General features: G+C 34.8%; 1 protein-coding gene across 2 annotated transcripts; it reads left to right on the forward strand.

The window, feature by feature from the left end:
• The first annotated feature begins 571 nt into the window (after window positions 1–571).
• LOC149776328 (uncharacterized) lies at window positions 572–19,350 on the forward strand. 2 transcript variants are annotated; one of them, XM_089942331.1, is made up of 4 exons: window positions 572–681; window positions 5,888–6,053; window positions 13,153–13,585; window positions 17,602–19,350. In XM_089942331.1, the coding sequence occupies exons 3-4, from the start codon at window positions 13,198–13,200 to the stop codon at window positions 18,096–18,098; spliced, it is 885 nt and encodes a 294-aa protein (XP_089798457.1). In that variant the 5' UTR covers window positions 572–681; window positions 5,888–6,053; window positions 13,153–13,197; the 3' UTR covers window positions 18,099–19,350. The 2 variants fall into 2 exon arrangements, with proteins under 2 accessions (XP_089798457.1, XP_089798458.1); XM_089942332.1 differs by lacking the exon at window positions 572–681 and having other exon boundaries at window positions 3,432–6,053.
• Window positions 19,351–20,464: the final 1,114 nt, after the last annotated feature.

Genomic DNA, 20,464 nt, shown 5'->3' on the forward strand with positions numbered 1-20,464 from the left:
TTTAAGTTCTGATTTACTGAGTTTATTTTCTGAATAAAGCAGCAGGTATATTTTTGGTTCTAATGTTAGGAAAGCGTTATCGGACATTCTTCAGCACGGGTTCAGTTTGCTTTTAATTATATATTTACTGCAGGTTTGAATGTCTATGTTTGTGTAATGTAATTTTATTGACGATCGCTTTTTACAATAAAACCTTGTGTGCCCTTATCCAAAGTAACTCGATCATCCAGTAACCAATTTTGAAAATAATATGTGTTCTGCTTAGAGGTTAGATAGATGTATCACTGAAATTTCGAGTCCGCATTACAACCCTATAACAAGGTGACACAGTATTGAGTCCGTCCAATATAGTAATCATACATGTGTTCTTCTTCTGTTATCGTCTTTGGCCGCATCTTGAGGGATTCATGGAATCTCGAGCCCGAATGTCAAAGGTTTTTAAACACCTGAGAGATTCGGCGAATATTGGTACCAGAAAAATTCAAAAATAATTTAGGATTATCTGGTGAAGGAGCATATCCTGGTCACGTCAGCTTTATCTAATCTATTTCAGGGCCGGCGCGCGCTTCGGATCAGCTGATATGAACCGGATGAACATCTCGCAAAAAACCCAGCTTCTAGGATCTATTGGGGGAAAAAACCCACTTTAGTGGAATTAAAGAGACATCATATGCTTGGCAGGTAATTACGTGCAGTTGCACATATTATGAACCGTACTTTGATTTATATGCCAGAGTGAATACATCCGGGCTACTGTCGATCAGATTCGTTGACAATTCTTCTTGCTGTGCGTCATTATTTATACCGCTCAGAATGAGTGCAGCGTTTTAGGGCAAGAGAGCACGTCTCATTACTCTACTAAAGAATTGTCACTCGTCTCAGAGACTGTAGAACCTAAATGGATTGTATGTGTGCAATCAATACACACAGTGCAGGTTAGTTTGGTTTGGATGCGGTCCAGAAAAAGGAAATTGTATAAGAACACAATATGGCATCAATGTCACGTAAAATCAATGCTTACATATGGATACATCTTTATTGCTACACCTCGTCCAATAATGCTGCGCGCGCATTTTTGTGTAAGATTGCAAGTTGTCAGTCTCATTTTAAAACTTGGAGCCATATATATATATATATATATATATATATATATATATATATATATATATATATATATATATATATATATATATATATAATCGATTTGAGCACCAAACGAGATGGCTATCGCTATCGCTTTCCGTGACGTTATTACACTTTTCACAGTGAGTGATATCCCATCACAGCTCGGATATCGCCACCACTACCACCATTATTTGCTATAATCTTGATTTGCTTTCTCGGCTGGACCTTGTTGTCGAAAGCGGAACAGTCAAAATAGAAAGTAGAGTGCATAAGCTAAATCTAGCACTAAATCTACCGAGTTTTGTCGTCAAGTAATCGTCGTTAAAAGAAAAGAAATGACGCATCAAACCCAAATTTATCCGGGTGTCAAGTGGTTGTGCAGACATTGCCGTTGTTTATAACGTACCCAGGGAATCAACCTAATTATGTTATTTGTGAAATCACGAGGTGTTGCATCGCTACAGCCTTATCAATACGGCTATGTAACTGTGAACAAGAGATACATTCAGAAGAATTTTTTTTTTTTTTTTCATGTTCCTACTTTTGTCGAAAAACCTTTTCAGGTAGTAAGTTCTGCAAGAATTTATAATTTCTACATACGGGGTACAAAAGGCTTGACGCCCGGTTCCGTTAGGTGAAGACATTTGGTTTTTTTTAGGTCTTATCCTACATCAGGTCTTACAAGTGTCTAATTTCGTCATCATAGAATTTCTCAAAATGAATCTTGGAAAATATTGGGAATACATTTCAATATGTTATTGGTTATAAACATTTAGCTTTAAAACAAAAATAGCAGACTATAAGGCTTTTCTCTGCTATCAAAGACAAATGTCTTAAAGGATAAAAACTGAGTAAATCACCTACTCAAATGACTCCGATAGCGGTGTTTAATTGGCTGAATGCCAGTGATGACGTCAATATGAAATTATCATTAACATGAATACCGGTGTTTTGCCTGTCATTCATTCAAACGTCTACAGTTACCTTTATAACGTATGTTTGCAATTCATTTTATTTTAGTACTTAGATCATTTTTTACATCGACGTGGCATTAGTTTGTCTGAATACCATCTCTTTATACAATCATTCGACAGAAAGTTTGGTGATGTGTGGTTTAACACCATGTTTCAGCACACGATAGGCTAAACATGTCGGCCAGTATATTGGTGGAGGAATTATCCGACATGACCCAGTGAAGAACCATCGACTCACGGGAAGCTACAGGAAAGCTCTCTCGCATAGCTAGCCAAGTTGGTAGAGCCGGGATTCGAACCCACACAGACAGGGTGAGATCTGTGTGTAATATGTGAAGGTGAGCTCCTTAGACCACTAGGAAACCCAGATCCCTAGGGATCAATCGCCGTAATTCCGTTGTGTCATCGTGTATGTCTACCACGTCGTGTCGTTGCGTGTTCGAACTGTAGTATTTAGAAAGGGTAGCAATGTGCAAGGTCTAGAGCCAATCGAAGGTCTAGAGCCAATCGAAACCGTTTCTTAGTTGTGTTTACAATCTGCACGCGACTTCTTATATGTTGTGGAGTTAAAAGTACTAGATGTCGGTGCTGCGAGAGGAAGTGAGTTAAATTATGTAGTTACGATCGATATACCCATCCCTTCCAGGGGACGCAATTCCTTGAACTTGTCCAACAGGTCAATTTGTTCAAGATAGCACGCAATTGATTCGATGCATTTTCCTGGTAACCCTCAAAACTTTGCCGATGTAAAGTAGTACTCTTCATGTTCAATGTGTACACAAAGCCTGGACTGATCTAGGATGCTTTCACATTTTGTCATGACTAGATAGACGGATATAAAATTGAACTGTGGGACCGGTACACTGCAAGTTACTCTACTGATGAGCGTGAACATTTACAAACCGAGGTGTTTAAAGCTTCTTCCGGTACCATATTTACAGGCAGTTTTGATACAGTACAGTAGAAGTAGGAATAAATATGTTCATTCAATGGTATGCTTACCATATTACATGCTGGACTTTGCATATTGTAATATATTACCACCACGTTATCTATATATTGTTCACATGAAAGAATATAGGAATTTGATGAGTCCAGTATGCTTTTCATGTCAGTCCCAAAAATAGAAATATAAATAAATAAATAGAGATAAACAGTTTTATTAATCTTTTTATTATGTATATTTAGAAATGATATAAAAATATGAAAATTAAAATATAAAAAGTCAAAATAATAAAGAATATATTATATCTTGATGTATTATTGACGAATCTTCAATATTTAATCAGAACTAAATTTATATAATAAAAAATATTATGGTGTCCATAATACTTATAATCAGGTATTTTATAAATAATTAATCATAATGTATTGAAAATTAGTTTAAAAACGCACTTTCGTTTTTAAAGAATTAGTCAAAAATATACTGACGCTTTTAATTCTAAATGACACTCTAATGCTGCTTAGAGCCTGGGATTTTCACCCAGTCAAATATGGCTTCTTGTGGTTAGCTGTGGCATTTGCTGCTGAAACAGCTTCAGAAAAATTGATTTTGACCAAGTACCAAAAGTTTTGTTTCGGCCTTTTATCAACTCATTATATTACCTCTCCTGCGATAAAATAGAAAACATTGTTCCGTTTTATAGTTGTATGTCTTTTATGCCCTTGACCGGTGTGTCAACACACATGCTGTATAATGCTGATTAATAGTTAAGTTCAACAAATGTAAATATAAATATTGTGTGAAAGCTTTAGTTAGAAAAAGAGGCCAACATTCCTTGCCAAGATTAGCAAAGTCTGAATATATTTCGTTCATGATATCTAATGTTTCCAACGAACGCTGGATAATACTTACAGCTTCGCATAGACAAGCTCTGTGGAACTTATTGCTCTAATTCAGTTCCCACAGTAAACCTATGCAGCAAACACCATCATATCAAAAATTAAAAAACTTTAATGTCTGAATGCTCATGATCTTTTCAGTATAGACACAGCTTTGACAAGAGATTGTGTGTAGAGTCAAATATGAACCGCGGCATTTTCTGGATTTACATGTGTTTGAAACATTGCTTTCAATGCCGCACCAAAGAGTCAGGTAGAAATTGCTGTAATGAATTTTCCAAACTCAGGTATGTATAAGGACTAAAATTCCATCAATAAAACAATGTATCTGGTTATTTTTTCAGTTGCAAATAGGACAAAGCTCTCTAAAGATTAATTTACTAAAATCTTACTGTCATTAACAGCCAATGCTCTTTTTATCTCACCCATTTCTAGACTGGTCCTCATTTTTCTAAGTCACTAGTAGTCGTTGATTAGAGCCTGGCTTCCTTAAGGTTCATTGGGATTGGGTTTACTATGAATAATGCGATGACCTCAGATTCTTTACTGGGGACCTTTTTTCTAAACTTGTATTGCATGGTTATCTTTGACAGGACTTTAATTCTAATTTATAACCACAAACAATCAATGTCATCTGAAAAACATCAACTTAGAAGGAGAATAAGTCACTCAAAATAGTTTAGCACATTAAGAAAGGGAAAGAAAGAAACAAATCAATACCGATGGTTCAGTGTTTAACATTTTTAACATATGGATAGGCATTTTCATTCACCTTCAAACGACTCTTCCATGTGCTTTAATTAGGAAAAATACTGAAAGTTTTAGTTCTTTGCTTTGAAGACCTTCCTTGTGCTTTAATTAGGAAAAATACTGAAAGTTTATGTTCATTGCTTTGAAGACCTTAGTAGAATTAGACTTTCCTGCAAAAATGGCAATAATCAATTTTTTTTTATTTTCAAAAGTAGAGAATCTTGTATTTAATGCATATAATTTGTATCAGTATGTTACTGAGAGAATGTCCATTATATCTTATTTTAGCCTATAAAGAAGATTATAATATGCGAAAAATAAGCACAAAACACTCTGTCGATGTGTTTACAGATAGAAAGTTAAACTTGCTGATTAATTTTTAAAAAAATACAAATGAGTTTTTTTTTTGCCGGATGTTAATGGAATTAATTTTCCTCTCACAATTAATATTTTGTTTGATTTGATAAAATGATGAATGCTGTTCTATCAATGCGGAAGTGGCAATTTTGTTTCGCAATAAATGGAGGAGGCGGGGCTCAACAGTGGTAAGCGTACAGGATCCACTACGAAAAAGGTGTGGGTTCGAATTCTAGCGAACAGCTGTGGGCCTGATAATTTACTCCAACTTCCACTGTAAAAAATAACCTATTTGTGTTGATGTGCCATAAAACACGAAATGAACAACGATATGAATTTATGGACCTGTAATGTGTAGGTTTCTTTGAATAACATGCCTATGGCATATTTTCTCTTTTAAATCTTTCTTTTTGCTCAGAAGCAATTGATAAGGACCAACCATCTCAGCCAACGAAAACAAAGGCTGTGCAAGTTTAACTCGACAAAAGGGAGATGACTACATGCGACATCCCTACTTCAATATCCATTGATATTTTCATTGTCAATACATTACGTTAATTGTTCACCTAATTTTTATATATTCCCGAACCACATCTTAATAACAACAATTTTTTTTATCAAAGCATTGTTGGGTTCCACTTAAATTTATATTTGTATAAATAAAGAATTATAACATGATCTGTGTGTCCCTTAACTTCATTTTTCGGTTCATTAAAGTCCATTCTCAGTTTCAGTTCGTTCATTATTTGTTCATTATAATTAATATCCACTGAATGTTTGTTAATTTCTTATTGTTTTCGGCGACTAGGAATGTTTCTGCTTTAACTACACCCTTTCAGAGCCCCCTCCTATGACCTCAAGTTCTCGGCCAGAAAATCGAAAGTACACAGAGGGTATCTACGTTTCGGAACAGATATAAGGAAATATTTCACGAGTGAAGTGGGAACCATTGTACTGGTGATGCTCATTCATATGAATAAATAATGAGATGAGGTGACCTGAAAGGTAGGCAAATGTTAATTCGTATATAATCAAAGAGTGATGTTCACTATACTGTTCATAGCAAATAGACTGAAAGACAGACAGACATATAGATAAACAGATTGTTCTATTGGTAGGTAGATATGTGGAGTTTTCAAAGTATACAGTTATACAAACAGACATAATATATGACTAGACCAGTGGCGAGGTAAACTTTAGGACTTACTCTGGGCCGAGTAAATACAAATTAATTTGATACCCTAACAAGTGTCGAATTCGGTTCAACATCTAGTGTGGATCATGTTTCAACTAAGTTTGCCTTTTTTGTACCTACTTGTCAGGCCAGAACAATTTCTAATGGAAGCTAAATTAAATTATTACTCAGATAACTGACTCAAAATTGATACAAAACTCATGAAAGTATTGTATCTAGTTAAGACAGATGGTTTAAAAACGTTATCGTACATGGCCCCTTATATAAATATATCAGAAGACACACTGCTTGCATTCAAATTCGAAAATAACAGTTTCGCACCAAACTCAGATTTTCAAACAATATCCCTGTTTACAATCGCACTTTTAGGTCCTCTACGCATTATGTCCATGTGGAGAACTTTTCAACGATCAGTACACATTTTTAAAAATTAGAACAAAAGTATGTAAAAATTGTGTGATATTTCATCTCATCAGTGTCAAGTTCGACCTAAGTCAGCTGAATTTTCAAGACTACAGCTTTTCTGAGAAAATGTCATAGCAAAGTGAAGACACAGTCATAAATTTCGATTAAAATGTAATGGCTTTACACAAACGAAACATCTGAAAGAAGCATCTTACGCGTATCTATCCAAACAAGTTTCACACAATGCATCCTCTTGCAACCTATTTAGAAAGCACATTATGGTTGAGACAGTAGTGGGCTGGTCTTATTTTAAGCCAGGCCACTACAAGACAAGTTTCCAACACATCTGAATTTGATATGCGCTTTAAGAAGTTCTCTAGAAATGGAGGTTTCACTGAAACTAATTACTGGGTGCAAAATATCGTGAAAACCGCAGAGACGCTTGGAATTCTTGTTTCGAATACAAGTTGGTGATATTTTTCGTGTGAAACGTAACGATATGCTGATAAAATATAAATGCTGGCTTCTTCGCTTTGGCGTGACAAGTCATCAATAACGCTGCGGAGTCATGCGCCAGTTTGTGGATTTTAGCGGGTCCTGAAAACGCAACGGGCCGTTTCGCCTAGTCCAACCTTTTAAAAGTCAATGCATTTCCCCATCCCCAGTTTATTTATCAATGGTCACTTTTTATCCAGCTGAGCACATCCTTATATCATTTATGCGGTTTAACCAGGAGATCGTCTACCTTCTAACATCGCAGAACACATCAACATATTTAGTTCTGCTGTTCGAATAACAGAAGACCTTATGCGATGAAAGCTCCAAAATGGCCTCCTTTGCAGTAATCATGATCAAGTATTTCAGTTTACTTATACATATCGGATGGTCGTATCGACTTGGTGTTTTTATCAAAATATAAAAGACAATATGTGGATGGTCCTGAATGGAAGTGGTTCTAAACTGTACTCTAACATGTCAGCCATAATGTCTTGTTATCACTACTCCTCTTGAAGGAATGGCGGCACTGTTACTCGATTATACCTAAATTCTTACAATATCTAATTTTACATGAATGTAAATTGCGCAATTTTTTGGGTTGCGGTGGGATGGGGAGTTGCCGATATAGATTAAATTCCGCAGTATTAAAAGGTGGCAAATCGACACTTTCTGGAATTACGTTATACGACCAGCGATAGGTTCCTTAAATTCAAATGCTGCTATGCTGCTAAATTACTTCACATCATAAAAAATTTCCACGTCCGCTTTTGTAAATTCAAAGCTTAACATGAGCAGCTCAATATGTCGCAATTATGACATTCATTTGGACAACGTCGGCTATTTCTGCTAAACAAAAGTATTCCTCGGATTATGGCGACGCAGTAATTTATCGAAAAATCGTCTCTGGTTCTCCGAAAATTGTTTCGCAGAGAAAGAAGGCGCTTTCTATTCTGACCATCTGAACTATTTATACAATTGGATTTACTGTAGGAATAACATATGCGAATCAAACATATTTAGATGTATTCGCAAGTTTTTGGTTAATCCTTGTTTAATAAATGGCCAAGGTGGTCCGAATGATTGAACTAGAAGTTATGAATGTTTGACATTATTACTCTATTGATATGATCATTCGGAACATCATCTCTTTCCGATGCGAGTCAAATTACTTTGACTCTCTGAGAACCTCTCTCAAAATATTTGTATGGTTTGTGTTAGCAAAGTTTGGAGAGACCTTAAGTTGCTGTATGAGTGATTTTTTGTGTGTTATGTATCTATTGTTGTTGGTGTTGTTTTATTTTATAACAACTACGGCATGCACAGCAGGAGACAACAAGGGTTTCGTTTATTTAAAAGTAGTTCGCGCGCAGACATCATGACTGAGACGATCTGATTGAGATAATCAGGCTAAGATGAGAAACGTAAGGTTGGCAAAACAGTTAGGGTGAGAAAAGCTTTTCTAAACTCTGTTCCTATTATGATTTTCGGTTTTCGTTTCTTTCTCTTTCCCAATGGTGACAATCAGTTTTATTTCTTCCCCACGGGTGTTTGTACGTTTTGATTTTTTCTGTCATTTTACCTAAGAGGATGATATAGAGGCAAACCAAATGTCAGTTTCGAGCAGCGAATCCTTACACCTTTGACTTGCGGACTACTACTGTATCCCCACCAAAAACAATAGTGGTCTAATTCTCCACCCTCTAATCTGCTCTTTATTATGATTTGAAGAATAACTTGTAATTAACTAATTTCAACTTCAAAACATCAAATGTGTTATCTGATTATTGCTACTAATGACAGATATGTTAATACAAACAGCGGTAATACTTCATGATATTACGCCAGTAGAATGAGTTCCTAAATTTAAAAAAAAGTTAATTATGCTTTCGGAATCTTCTAAATCTTTACAACACAGAAATATTGAAAATCGTTTCATGTGATTGTCAGATATATTTACATTTTCCTTCCCGACAAGACAATTTTCAATAATTAAAATAACATTGAAGAATTTTGTTATGATTTCCTTCTTCCATAATCGTATTCCTATTTGAGTTACACAGTACGAATTACACACGGGCTTCTCGATATAGTTCAGGATTATGATTACAATAATGAGGGGCGCAAGAGGACTCAAAGTACTCATTAATTTCCCATAGTAAACCTATGACAACAATGATATTAAAAATTCAATAACTTGAAATTTCTGAGTGTTAATGATCAAACCCATATTTATTAATATAGATGCATCCTGGATGAGAGCTTATCTGTAGAAAAAAACCATATGAGCCCCGGCATTTTCGGACTTACATATGTCTGAAACATGTGTTTTCAATTCCGCACCAAAGAGCCAATTGCTCATTTTCGTAATGAGTGTTTCAAACTCAAGATTGTTAGGGACTTAAATGCAATCAATAAAATAATGTCTCTATTTTTTTCAGATACAACTAGGATAAGTTGTCAAAAGATTCTTTGTACTAAAATCTAACTTTCATAATCAGCCAATCCTGGGTAGACAAACCCATCTATACTCAATTTTATCTTCACCCATTTCCAGACTGGATCCTATTTTTCCATACCATTTGTACCGTGTGCTCTGGAATGACATATATGTATATGCCATGTTGATTGGTTCCACAATAATATACATACAATATACGCAAGCAAAAGAATATCACATAACCATCATTGAGATGTCCGATATTTAATTTCAGTAAATCAATTAAAGTATTGTTCAGATAATATATCCGGACATTTTGAAACAAAAACAAACAAACCTTCAGCACCAAATGCTCGCGTAGGGGATGGAGCCCAAAAAATTGACAATGCTCTTTTTTCAATGGAATTGTGGGATTAAGTGTCAAACGGTAATGAGTGTGATAACAATGGAATAAAATATAATATAAACAAATTGAGGTAGTTTATAAGAGAATTTACACTGAATCATTACAGACAAGAGCATCTTAAGAAAAATCTTGTTTCGAGAGGTTACATCTTCCTCCCCCATTAGTTGCATTCTTATACATCGTGATTAATCATGATAACTTGGTTATTTTCGAACCTTTCGTTGATATCAGAATTCCATAGTGATGACTCATCGAACTACTTAACTAGGTCTATTGCCCTTCGGTCAACAATATGATTTTCATATCACCAGCACGTTCCAAGGACTTGGCAGTTTAACTTCGGACTGAATCCAAAATGAAATATACACGCAATTTCATACGTGTTTTCTTCTGATTCGACGGGGGAAAATAGTTTAATATGGCGTAGGGATACGTCGAAGTTATCAGGCCGAAACGTATCAAGTATGTTCTTTTCTCGACTTGGAACAAAACGTTAATGCAATTTTGTATATATGACATAACTCCTCTGTATGCTTTCTAAATATTTGTAGCTTTACAGTGTGAATGAAATTCAAAACTAATTGAAACTGATAGATCGGTTCTTCTAAAATATCAACGCGGCAACGCCGAAGACACACCTGTATATTCTGACTTGGATGTTTGATATGAAAATACGGATTAAACACCGTATCAAACATCAGATTAACAATGTTCGATTAAACTGTTATTTGCACAACTCGACCAATCAAATAGTAATATCTATTCAGGAATTGAATTTAATATTTTACAGAGTCCATGATATCCTGGAGTTCATATACTTCTTGAACAACAACTTTGTAACTTGAACGTTGAAATCAGTTTGTTTCCTTGCAGCTGATAATCACAATAATAATTTCAAGTAATCAGCCATAAAGCTATATATATATATATATATATATATATATATATATATATATATATATATATATATATATATATATATATATATTATTTAATAAATATGGTCCAAAGCAAACAAAAGAATCGCGCATGCATACATAAATATTTCCTTTTTCTGATCGAATGAAATTAGAATTTCACGTTGTCTCTGTCACATGACGTGATGATATAACATATATTTTATTCGTCAGTATAGTAGACACTACATATTGCACAGATATCCAAAATATCTACGTAAGAGATCTTGATTATTTCCACTTCCAAGAGGCATTTAGACCTATGGACATTTTTAATTCTATTTACAATTTATCTAAGATTAATGTCGGTTTCGTGTAAACTAGATTTCTTAATTTTAATTATAAATAATTAGCTGTATATTTCAGCCCAGGAAATAAAGTTCAACGTTTTGTTTGAATCAACTGCAGACATTTGATAGACTTACAGTGAGCAACCAGAACGGAAGCAGTGTAACTGATACCTATTCTTATGCAAAGACACTGAAAAAATATACATAAAAAAGAGAAACGCGGGTGTTGCGTAGACGTAATGCTAAGATTATATTCATATAAGGTTAGCTCTGATCTGAGTTCACTGGTTCAATGAAAAATGACTATCAACTGCACGTCCCTTGGACAATCGTTACGAGGGAGTACTTCTTATTACCACAGGAGCCATAATCATTTACTAATGCAAGAACTTAGACTCATTGTGTTTCTTTTTCGGTGTAAGACATTTATAAAACACGAGACTTCTTCTGGGAAACCCATCATAGATGACTAACTTAACCAATCGGAATTCGGGTTTATCTAACTGCCATTATTAACACACGCCCTTCCAAACTTGGTCACTTTTACATTTGTCACGCTAATGGACCGATGTCTGCAAAATTTCAGCTCATGATAAATACTTCAGCAAAGGACAAACGCTGTTTCTGTAACATTTACAAGATGTTTTAAAGAGCCATCATTGTTAAACATGCCAAATGTTTAATTTCGTGACAAATCACATACATTAATTTTCATATTGATAAGTATTGCAATGATACCTGCAAAATTCACTCCTTTATCTGTTAAAATGATATCTGCAAAATTCATACTGTTAAACACACATACATTCACACACATCGATTGCAATTAATATAAGCGTTAGGGGGTAAGAACTGATATAATATGTGATATGGCCCCCCACCCCACCTCTATGATGCTTTGGTTATCGTTTTCTAGAAATAGAATTACAAAATTTATGCGAAATGCAATTAGCCGTTCTGTCATACCGATTAAAAAAAATCATCATGGAATCAAGTGACTGTTAAAACTCAAATTGCCGGCATGTCGGCATAACTTGGTTGCTTCTGGCCCTTTCCAAATCACTGTCAGTAGTCAGCGTCGTCTTCTCTGTCTCTGTGTTTCTGTCTCTGTCTCTGTCTCTCTCTCTCTCTCTCTCTCTCTCTCTGGCCTCCTCGGATTCCCAACCTAAACCCACTATGGGGTGCACAAGTATATAGTTATGTTTTTCCTTGTTCTTTTGCTCACTTCCTTTCTTTGAAGCCGGATCTCTCTGTCCGTGGCCCTCAAATTTTCCAGACCTCGTCACCTGGACAATTTAACAAGAAGTGTACCATTTTCTTTTACTGATCTCTGAGCCGGCTTCCCCTTCTGCAGAAAAACTTGGATTCCCGAATTTCGCAAGGAAATTGCTTAAAATCTTGACTTTCGTCAATTAAACACCATCCACCTTTATTTCAGCCAATCGGGATGTACTTTCACTAACCGCCAAAATTTTAACTTTGCCAAGTAAATCAGAAAACTTCTTTCTTTTCCGCCTTTATTAATAACTATTTTGGAATATATAGTTTTATGACACTTATTTCAAATGGCCGAAGATTTCTCAAAACTTGCTTTTGGGTGGTCTCTACTTTGTAATTTCCTCCAACTGACCCTGCATATCTAGCGGACTGTTATCCTAGCGGGCTATAATTCAAATCCAATCATGCTCCCAAACAAGAGAGGTTAACGATCGTAAACTAGCAATTTATGGCGAGCCTAGCCCAGAAGTCAGTCCTAATGGTTGCGTGTGACACTGACCACGACAGACTGTACTGCGAAAATATCTTAAGAATACAATAGAAGATTAAATCCTTCATAGTTTTTCTCTAGTATTCCAATCCTGACTTCCTTTTACACGTATTGCTATAACATACTTAATTATATTTGTTTTATTACAGGACCTGTCATTTAAGTATGATCAAAAGCATTCCAAATAATTAGCTATGGCGTCTTTCAACTTCTTCACGGCATGTTTGATTCACTTAATCTGCTTCGTAAGTTTGACTTCTGAACAGAAAGCATTTTCTTTGTTCAAGAACTCACATGCAAAGAGTGACGAAAATGGTTCACTGAGTCTTGATAAGTTACAAAGAAATATCGAAGAATTATCTAGGATTGAGATGATTCGTAGAAGAATCCTAGAATCGACCGGAAGACATCTTCCAATGATTACAAAGTTTACAGACGCAGGCAGTAAGTCCACAACTAATAATCGAGTAAAGATTGGACGAAGTAAACATCATATTGAAAGTAATTCGACAGCAACTAAATCAGCTCTATTAAAAATTATTCCGCATGTTCAAGAAATCATCAGCGTTTCTGAATTACCAGGTACGTAATATATTTCTTCACCTGATCAATGGAATGGATTAATAGTAGACTATATATTAATTGCAATATTTAACGCACAATATCGTTAATTCTGTTTTCTCTCCAAATTCGTTTCATCATTCTTTTACGGATATGCATCTTTCCTCCTCGTAGTTAATTAAAGAAGAGGAATACAGGTTGCAATTACAAATTTCAGTTATGATATATCGTGTAACGTTTGTACGAAAATATTAAAATTTTAGTTTTATTGTAGGAGTAAATGCACCATGCAATTTCAGCATAACTTTTGCATTACTAATGTCTTTACAAACCGTTTCTCTGTCTTAATATGTATTAAATAATTAAGTAGTGCTTTGAAACACTGAGAATCATGAACAGGCATGACTAACTAAAATCTGGAGTACGCTTGTCTACTGTACATGTTTTGCATCCCTACCCTCTATCGCACACCAGGTCCGAATTGTATAAAATACGATAGCCATTTTAGTTCTTTTTTGTATTTTATACCGTCGATATGAAAGTTTGGTATTGAAGAGTAGCTAGTTTTAAGTTATGAAAAATTCAGTGTGGATTTAGAAGCTAATATACGAACAATAATCCATCTGATCAGAGTGGAAACGTTTAAATGGCGATGTTTTAATCAAGATGGAACATAGAGTGGCGATGTTTTGATTTCGAAGGTACGACACCATATGGAAGTATGACATAATGAATGGCTTGTGTCACCTATTTATGTTTATATCCAATGTTTTGAAAGATATTTTTTCAGAGTTGTGGTGGGTATTACTTCTTTTGAATAATGGCGTATCTAAAGGCAGCATATTGTCAGTCTAAAATTTACTATGGTTCGATCTAAACTATATTATGGCTCGATCTAAACTATACTATGGTTCGATCTAAACTATATTATGGCTCGATCTAAACTTTACTATTGGTTCGACCTAAACTTTACTGTTTTCTTGATCTGAACTTTACTATTGTCTCCATCTAAACTTTACTATGGATTGATCTAAACTTTACTATGGCTTGATTTAAACTTTACTGTTGACTCGATCTAAACTTTATTAAGGCTCGATCTAAACTATATTATGGCTCGATCTAAACTTTACTATTGGTTCGAGCAAAACTTTATTAAGGCTCGATCTGAGCTATATTATGGCTCGATCTAAACTTTACTACTGGTTCGAGCTAAACTTTACTATGCCTCGATCTAAATTTTACTACTGACTCATCTAAACTTTACTATTGGTTCGAGCAAAACGTTACTGTTGGCTAGATCAAAACTTTACTATGGCTCGATCTAAACTTTATTATGGTTCGATCAAACCTTTACTATTGGCTCGATCAGCCTGTAAATCATTCATGTATATGCTTGGACCGATAAGCAACCAACGCCATAGGCTTAGTTTCAGAACATTTAGAGCTCCACCTTCAGAACGCTTCTATCTTGAGGCAAGCGAACTATCATTTCATGTCAGACGTTTGAACCTGGCTCGTCAGGATACGACCTAACTATCGTCTGATGAAGCTAATCATGCATATGATGTCTCTAGACAAATACTAGAGCATGGATGCTCAGAAACAAACTTTACGTCCACCTGGTTGGTATAGTAACTAGTCCTATCTAGAAATAGCAAAACAAGTCTTCCGAAAACACAAAAAATGGACGTCCCTACATGAGCACTTTGGGTTTCAAAATATCCCAAACTAATATCTGATCTTTGCCAATTCAGAAGGTTCTCAAAAAATCCTCGCATTTTTCAAAGTAAACTGAATGAAATTAGAGCATCCTCTCATGGACATACATCACTGGACAAAAACGATTCTAATGACGATGTTGATAAACACCTTGATGTCATCTCGCGCCGGTTGCCGATGAAATCTACATTTCACTGCAGAAACTAAAACCATAGTCAAATCTTGAAATTACATTAATACCTCTCAAAAATAAATTTCATAATCGTTTCGGATAATCTTCCATCCCAAAAGCCCTGCAAAAATTTAAAATTTGAGGACTATTTAATATCGTGTAGAATTTATCCAGCTGTATATTTTATATTGTAACACTATATGTTTACGTTTATTTGGAAGCCAGTGTTGTGCGGACGTGCCGTTAAACCATATACATACACACTAAAGGCCACTTGCCTATTTGAATCCCAGGATGGATAAATCATATCACGTTTGATTGCTCCAGTACAGTACAAACATGGCCTGTCACCAATGATTGACATTTTGTTTTAAAACCAAGTCATTTTTGGAAACAAATTCAATATAAATTACAATTATAGTGAGAAAAAATTACGGCCAGGTTGTTTTACGTAATTGACGGTTTCTTTGTACCTAAAATTCTGTTTATTAGGAAATAATACTGAAAATTAAATGTCAGGCTTTTAACAGCCTTCGTGATTTTAAAATATTTTTCAAAAGTGTATATTTTGTTCTTCTCTTTAAACGCATAAATGTTGAAGCAGTTTTTAATCATTAAAATTACAATAACAAAATTTGAAATGCAAGTTAGACTGCAAAAATTGTGTTTCATTTTATCGACTCATTGCACAGATTATGTTTGATTTTATCGACCAATAAACAAATAAACTGGTTAACAACAGAACGAACGAATTTTTTAAAACCAATTAAGGCATTCTCCCGCCCATCCTCTTACTCTCTCACTTGCTGACTAACTAGTAAACTATCTAGATAACTACATCTATCAACAGTTCAGACAATTTCAATAAACAATCTCAGACATAAAATATTTAGCACTCTGAGAATACTCCGTATGATGTGACCCCGTGTCACAAACAAGCAAAAAATGATTCACGAGTCAGTACAGTCATCCTTTTGACAACTTGTAAAGGCATCTTAGATTGACTGGGTCAATACCTGAGCTTAACAAGCTTGATCATGTTTCCAAATTAGTTTAATAGCTTAACAAGCTTGATCACGTTTCCAAATTCAGTTTAATAGCTTAACAAGCTTGATCATGTTTCCAAATTAGTTTAATAGCTTAACAAGCTTGATCACGTTTCCAAATTCAGTTTAATAGCTTAACAAGCTTGATCACGTTTCCAAATTCAGTTTAATAGCTTAACAAGCTTGATCACGTTTCCAAATTCAGTTTAATAGCTTAACAAGCTTGATCACGTTTCCAAATTCAGTTTAATAGCTTAACAAGCTTGATCACGTTTCCAAATTCAGTTTAATAGCTTAACAAGCTTGATCACGTGTCCAAATTCAGTTTAATAGCTTAACAAGCTTGATCATGTTTCCAAATTAAGATTAATGCTCATATAACGCACACAGTGCTTTATGTACGAGGCGCAACTTTCTGGAAGTTGTCGCAGACGTTTGGCTGGAATGAATAGTTGGCACAACCGTTGCAAAATATTAAATCCTCTCTCCATCGTGTATATTTGTTATGTTGAACGTTGACGTTGTTTGCATTTTGAGCCAATATATACGACCGAAATAAAAATTAGCATGAAAGCTAAGAGCTATGAAGAAGATTACGAGTTACGTTTACACAGTCGTAAAATAACTCTTGTTTCAGAGAGAAAAATATCTAAGCGTATGTTTTTCTTCGTAAGCGTGACTGCAAAAGTACGTCTTTAAAGGCTGTGATTAAAACATAATAAACTAAAACATTCTGTCAGGGTGAACTTCAACAACTTGCAAGTCTGTTTACTTCAATAAAGGCACTTAGTTTTATTGTAATAAAAGGAAAACAGGACGTCAGCTACATGAAGAAAAAATGTGTGTATGTCTAATGTATTATGAAACCGTATAGTATGTTTGTCTTTGCAAAGTGATCTAAATGGAAATACAAAACGTGTACAGTCTAATGTATTATGGAACCGTGCAATATGATCATCTTTGTTAAATGATATAAATGAAAACTCAGCACGTGTACAGTCTAATGTAGTATGGAATCGTACAGTGCGGCCCTCTTTCTTCGAAGAGGCATCATATTATCAGCATTACTGAACAACCAAAACCGTAATCTTTATTTTCAGATAACGATTCTAATGATGTACTGAGGTTTAGAATCAACGGGAAAGCTGATTCTGATACCGAGGCAGTAGGCGCCCACCTTTGGTTCTTGGTCACCAGAAGGCGACGCGCTCGTCGAGGAAACAAGGGAAAGACAATCCAAATTCAGGTGGAAAAAGTAGAAAACAGTGAAGTAATATATACAAATGACACAAAAGTTCTGACTTGTCTACGGACAAAAGTTAAGAAGACAACATGGCATAAAATGATTTTGCCTCTTTCCATTGCCCAGTCTATTTTAAACCATAACAACAATACTTTATGCCTGAAATTTACTTGTTTGGGGTGTGGAGGCTTAGTTAAGCTGGTGCTACACGAGGACAACAGTATTAGACAGACAATTAGAGGACAAAAGCATGAAAGAAGGAAAAACAAAATTAATCATATGGAGACCAATGCTGCAAAACCGTTTCTAGTTATCATCACACGATCCAAGTTTACTCATGCATTTGGCACATGAGTGTTGACTGTTCAAAGTAAAGTTCCAACAAAAATCAAACTTGCTTGACCAATCCAATGAAAATCCAATCGGGAAGCGTTTCACGAGGGCACACACATAGCGCTATTTGAAAATATCCTTGTCTCGTCGTGCGTTCTTACCTCATGCAATTTTCTTCACATATGAGATTTTGAAACATGCTGATCCGTTGATCATCTACTCGGTCAATCTGGAACGTGTTTGTTTTAAAGATAATGAGACACTATTCAGATCCATACAAATTTCATGTAATTGATACAATAGCTATACTATCAAAGTATCATTTAATAGCATGTACAGTTTCATGAATGGCTACAGATCTTAAAGCAAATCGGTTATGAATTCACCAGCAAAATGTGAGTCTGAACTTGTACTTATATTTTGAATTCGCCAACTAAACTTGAGTCTGGACTTGCAGGTAAGCTATAGTCCATATATTTTGTTTAGATTTCAGTTTCCTCGGTCCATTGTTTATTTAGACGTTCATATGTGGCACAATCGGTGATTGATAGCTTCATTTCATTAGTATTTCATGGTCCATTCCCTCTCTGACCAATACAATAGTTCATTCGCTTAATAAATACTGAACAGGTTTAAAAGTTTGACTAAGTTGAACAAAAAGCATTACTACTAATAAATAATCATCAAAATGAAAGTTATTGAAATTGATAACGAGTGGGTTTTATTTTATTCGAGTTACTCTTAAACAAAAGCTTAAGGTAAAACAAAGCTGGTATTACTGACACGTCAAAAAGATAACCTTTAGACAAGGCCATGCGCCTGGGATGTTTCAACTAGTCTAAAACAGATTTCAAGTGATATACACGGATACAGATCAAACTGATTCACACTCTATATTAGAATGTATTTCCATTAATTCTTCACCCTTATATATTTTACATTGAAGCAAAGAAATATTATTTTAGGCTGAAAACAAATTTTCTACCATATCTTTTTATAAGCACAAAACAATTACATGAAATAAAATGTGTAAATTTTAAAAGCTGTTAGAATACATTCCTTTGATGTCGACTATGTCGATTTTTTTCTAAGTTTTCTTTCTAAAACTAAACATATATTAAGTTTTCCACATGTTTTTCCTATAAAACAATTTCTAAATATTCAATTCCTATTAATGCACACGAGAAGAAGGTATATAGAAAACATAGATTTGCTTACAGGAAACAAATATTTATCTAGTATTCTTGAACGTCCTCGCTAAGGTCAACTATAATTTAACTATGTCAGGTAAACATCGTAATATTTATTTTGCAAATATTGTAACATTAGTGCAGTAGATTTGTGTTGACGGCATTGTGCTTGAGTTATCATTTTATAAGCAGTAATTTTCTACGTTTTGTGTAGAATTAAAAAAAATCACCGAAAAAATGGATACATGCACACTAAAACAAAGGCGCATGCGCAAGGGCATTAGCTTTAAAGAAGCCGGTTCTACACGATATATATGAGAATATTTACATACACAAAGATCTCTCTCTCCTCCTGGTGGACACATTGTACGCGCATGAAACTGAACGTGAGAATACGGCTGAAATGTCAAGACTAGAATGATGTGCCAAAGTGTCCTCCATTGGCACGGCTATTATTTCGTCTGTTTGAATTGCTTTCTTGTTAAAACTAATTCAAGCTTTCAATAATAATCGACACCGTAGCTGCTTTGTATTTTCGCTTACCGTTCATTACATGAATACTTCTTAACATGTGGTTTGTACTAAAATTTAGACATTCCAGATACTTATGCCTCGGCTAGTTTCGTTGATCAGGAACATTTCCAAAGGAAGTGCCACTTAACACAAAACCACATTTAGTTTGTAATTTTCTTCGTTGCTCTTACAAAGGATACACATTCTTGCCCATGCCCATTTCCGTATTATGCAGTTACAACCATAGATGTTAAAAACGTTAAAACTAAAATAAAAAACGTAAAAAACGCAGTTTTTTCTCAATAAATAAAAAACGAAAAAAAAAAAACGGTCCAGTCGTTTTTAGGCAACACAAAAATCAATATTTTACTTATTTACACGCTACATACCAGTTTTAAAGTTTCAGTGGTACAAATATGAAAAAATATCAAAAGTTTTAAACAGTAGTCCAGATAACATTGAAATTTTTTTCACTCAATGTCGTTATCATCATCTGACTGATCTGACCACTCTATGGCTTCCTCCATATAATTTATATTGTCCAGCTTTTCCTTTAGGCGAAGATTTGCATGCACAAACACTACATCTATTATGTGGAATATCGACTGAAAAGTTTCTTAAAGATGTTTTCGTAGTCAGCTAGACCTATAAAGTATATGAAAATTGTTTAGGCATAGCTTACAG

The sequence above is a fragment of the Sinohyriopsis cumingii genome, chromosome 18 (genome assembly GCF_028554795.1).
Source record: "Sinohyriopsis cumingii isolate HCF-2022 chromosome 18, ASM2855479v2, whole genome shotgun sequence".
NCBI classification, from domain to species: Eukaryota; Metazoa; Mollusca; class Bivalvia; order Unionida; family Unionidae; genus Sinohyriopsis; species Sinohyriopsis cumingii.

What these genes read in the sequence shown, in the direction of transcription:
- LOC149776328 (XM_089942331.1), top strand. Translation starts at nt 13,198, where the DNA reads ATGGCGTCTTTCAACTTCTTCACGGCATGTTTGATTCACTTAATCTGC. An exon ending in CAGCGTTTCTGAATTACCAG is followed by an intron (nt 13,586 to 17,601) that starts GTACGTAATATA and finishes CTTTATTTTCAG; the next exon opens with ATAACGATTCTAATGATGTA.